At 41.8% G+C, this 3,850-nt stretch overlaps 1 protein-coding gene across 1 annotated transcript; it reads right to left on the minus strand.

Moving 5' to 3' along the window:
• Window positions 1-2,261: 2,261 nt before the first annotated feature.
• LOC108039413 lies at window positions 2,262-3,850 on the minus strand. The gene is made up of 2 exons (XM_017116427.1): window positions 2,910-3,850; window positions 2,262-2,604 (listed from the first exon to the last, which is right to left on the minus strand). The coding sequence occupies exons 1-2, from the start codon at window positions 3,827-3,829 to the stop codon at window positions 2,262-2,264; spliced, it is 1,263 nt and encodes a 420-aa protein (XP_016971916.1). The 5' UTR covers window positions 3,830-3,850.

The following is a 3,850-nucleotide window of genomic DNA, read 5'->3' on the forward strand; positions in this document are numbered from 1 at the left end:
TTCTTTATAATTAGTTTATTTTAAGACATGATCTAAAGGGATCTAGACCTTAATGAGTACTAAATTAAAATAAAGGTTGATACACAGCGAAGAATCTTTGTTTTCCCGAGTGTGTGTGTCAGGCCAGGCATGAAAGATGGCAGATGCGTTAGCGTTTGTGGTCCATCCGTTTCTGTCTGCTGATGGCGATGGCGAATGGGATGGTGATGCCATCCTCGAAACCCCAGAGCCCTGGACGGAGTCAACCCATTTCCCATACTCTTGCCCCGCCTTAGAGCACATTGTCGTAATGAGCACACCGCAATTTGTGTCGTGTGCTGCGGGCCGTTTGCCATTCATTTGGTAAAAATAACAATTAAATGTTTTCGCAGTGGCCTCTGCCCGGGAACTGGACTCGGAGATCTTCTGTCCCATGGTTCGGGCCAACAATTCACTTTTGTTTTTGGCCTTGTTACCGCTCGACTGCGGCCACTGCTATGAAAATAATTGCTGTGCAAATATTCTTCTAAATTACAACATTGTGTATTTATTTTAGTTGGCCTGGCGAACAGACGCCGCCGGCTTTCGAGTGAAGAGCCCCGAGTTCCTGAAGAGGTCCTGCCAAGGTTATCAAATGCGAGTTTACGCACTGAGCAAAAAATCGGTGGAAAATCGTAATGGCTTAGATACTATCAAATTTGTGTAATCTACTCACTTTTTATTTACCACATATTGTGTAATTTTAAGTTTAAATAGTCTACAATTAGTCAAAATAGAAAAGAGTAACCTATTTTATATCCGTGCTGTTAATTTTTAAATACCTTACATCAGCAGCCAATACTGAAATTATCCTAACAAATTTGATTTATTCACTTCCCTTGAAAAAACAAAATATTTGCAAAACAATGTTGGAAAATACATGTTTTTGTCAGGCCATCAGTACTTGCCCTTCAAAAACACGTCATATTTAAAAGACTTTAAGCTGACATAAAATAATTATATAAGAGAAATTAAATTTAGCACATCTGCTGGCAACAGAAACCTCAACAACTGAAGAATTTCATTTGGATGAAAATTGCAATATGATATTTTTTGACAATTCCTTAAAGAATTCAAGTAGTCATCACAGCAACTGTTGGCAACAGAAGCATTAAGTTATTGTGGTATTCTTTCAGATTTTATGCAGGTTTTATATGTAAAACTAATTATTTTTGACCACACAGCTGGCAACAAACATATCAAGCAACAGGCATCATGTTTTTGGTTTTAATTCTGAACTTTTTTGTAGCTTTGTATCCGACAGCAGGTAACCGTGTTCGTAAATCCGCTGAAGCTCGCTTTTAAAGAGTTCAAGCAGCCAATAAAGCGGGCGACAGGTTCGCTGCCTCACCTGTTTGCATTGGCACCCCATCTGTTCAGCTCGAACCACTTATTATGATGATGCATTTGCGTTTGCACCACCATCGGCACCGCCATCAGCAGCAACAACAAACCGAAACGGGGCAACTATAGTGTATAGTATAACACCCATGTGGGGCGGCAAACGAGCGCAATTTTGTTTATTTCCGGCACAAAATAAACTTTCAAGGATAAGCAAACTTTTTGGCTGCCACAGCCGCTGATGCTGATGCTGCTGCATCCTTAAGCAAATTTCATGAAATAATATTTTAGTGGCGCCAGGGGCAATATGTGAAGTCGTGGCGCACACATCCGCCAGCCAACCGAATACCCAAAAGCCCCAAAAACCCCTTAAACCCGCCCATCACCCACACATCACTTCCTGGCGTGGGAACCGCATAATATTTTTAAGAGCATTTAGTATTTTATGCACCTCTCGTTCGAAAAAAATCTCAATTTATGCGGCTTGGGGGTGGTGTTTTTTTATTCGCTCTAATATTTATACAGTTCCCTGGCTGGCCAAACATTGCTCAAGTCTTGCAGAAATATTTATCTGTCTGCGTGTGGGTGGATGCTAAAGTAATTAAATGTGATCCAACGGTAAGAAACTCAACAAATATGTTAAAGCCAGGAACGCAAAGTTATATACCCGTTTTTTGCACCATTGAATTTAAATTGGCATTAAATGTGCAAATTGCCAGCCATTTCATTTTTCAATGTTTTAATTAGGCGAGTGGACATTTTATTAGTCAGTATTAAAAATTATACCCTATAATATAATTGTATAATCTTTCATCATAAGTATGCCATCCATGCATCCCTGCATCCCTTTGGGTACTAATCTAATTAGACATTCACCATTAAATATGACTAAAAAGATAATACTAATTGGTCGAAGCATTAATCTTTGAATACTTTTCGTTGAGCAATCTCATTTTCGAGCTGTGAGTGGGACCATCATCCTCACCTAGTTTCAAGTAGTTGTCGCGGATGAAGGACTTGAATGGGGTGATCGTAGGATCTGGCCGTGTGCCCATGAAGATGTTGCCTTTTTGGAATGGCTTCACGTTCACCTCAAACTGGCAGTAGTGGCAGCGCAGTTCCTCCTTTTTGAAATCGATCCTTCCGTAGGAACAGCGGGCGCACATGGTGCAGGTGTACATAAAGGTGGCATGGCAGTCGTAGATCGTAGGAAGCTCCGGCATCGCGTTCCCCGCTTGGTAGGCCCTAAAAAATGGAAAATATTTGCAAATAAATGTTAGTAGATCTTGCAGATATTGAAATAACTATTAACTTTTTGTTTGGTTTAAATAGTAGATAAAACAATATAGATAAACATAATTTAACTAGAAACTTATCCCAAAATTCAGTTTACAAAAGTAAATACCAAGTGGTATTAAAAATAGAAAAGGACTATTTTGTTACCAAAAATATTAACCATTATAATAATATAAACCATTTTAGTTATATAAAAATTCTTCAAATATGTATAACTTTTTTAAAGAATAAAAAAGATAAGAGCTCCATCTCACCATTTGCGGCAATGGTCGCCGTGTCCTGCCTCCTGGTTGAAAACGAAGGCCGCCGCGTGGATCATCTCGTGCAGCAGCGATTGGATGAGCGTGTCCTGATGACTGATTTTCCTACAAAGCAGTATGCGGGCATTGCGCTGTCCTAAGGCGTCGATGGCCAAGTCACTTTTGCAGGGTGTTCTCATGTTGCGCTCCCAAACGATCGGCGCCAGCAGGCCGCAGTGAAAGATTGCGTGGTTGAAGATGTTAAACAGCCGCTTGGACAGTTCCACTTTGCAGCTGTTGAAACGGCGCTGGCGATAGGTCAGCGCCAGTGGATGGCACAATTCGATGGAAGTCGTCGGGTTGAGCGACTCCACGAAAGTGTAGAGGTGCGGATGATTCTCCAGGCAGGCGATGCTGCCCCTGTGCATACGACAAATCTTCGCCAGGTTCTTCTTGCTGGGCAGGTTGCTCAGATCGATGGGTTTCTTAAGAAAATCGGGCGTATCTATTTCCAAGCAATTGGCATTGACCTGTAGTATTATATCGTTCGCCTGCCGCTTCGAAGTAATCGGATTGAGGTGTCTTTGGGGTGTGGGAGGTGGAGTGACTGGCCTGGCGGGTGGGGAATCAAAAGTATTTACCTGGACACTTGTCGGTTCTGGATCGCACCCTTTATCGGGATTGTATAGTCTGCGACGTGGTGCCATCAGACCCAGAAATTTCTGGACCTTCGTGTTAAGATCGGCATCGTCTTCCAGTGCGAGATTGGCAAGTGGCTCGTGTCTCACAATGGCCACATGATTGCCTAACTCTATGTAGATAGTAGTTTTCGGCCACTTGGGAGCCTTGAGTGACGACTGATAGTCCGCGACGTGGATTTGATCATCGTACTCCTCCTCGTCATCACTATTCGATTCCATTTTATTTCGGAGCATTATTATTTGTAAAGAAAATGA

The sequence above is a fragment of the Drosophila rhopaloa genome, unplaced genomic scaffold (assembly GCF_018152115.1).
Source record: "Drosophila rhopaloa isolate 14029-0021.01 unplaced genomic scaffold, ASM1815211v1 contig_178, whole genome shotgun sequence".
NCBI classification, from domain to species: domain Eukaryota; kingdom Metazoa; phylum Arthropoda; class Insecta; order Diptera; family Drosophilidae; genus Drosophila; species Drosophila rhopaloa.

Coding starts and splice junctions, on each gene's coding strand:
- LOC108039413 (XM_017116427.1), bottom strand. CDS start 3,829: ATGCTCCGAAATAAAATGGAATCGAATAGTGATGACGAGGAGGAGTAC. Junction 2,605..2,909: donor GGCGACCATTGCCGCAAATG/GTGAGATGGAGC, acceptor TCCATTTTTTAG/GGCCTACCAAGCGGGGAACG.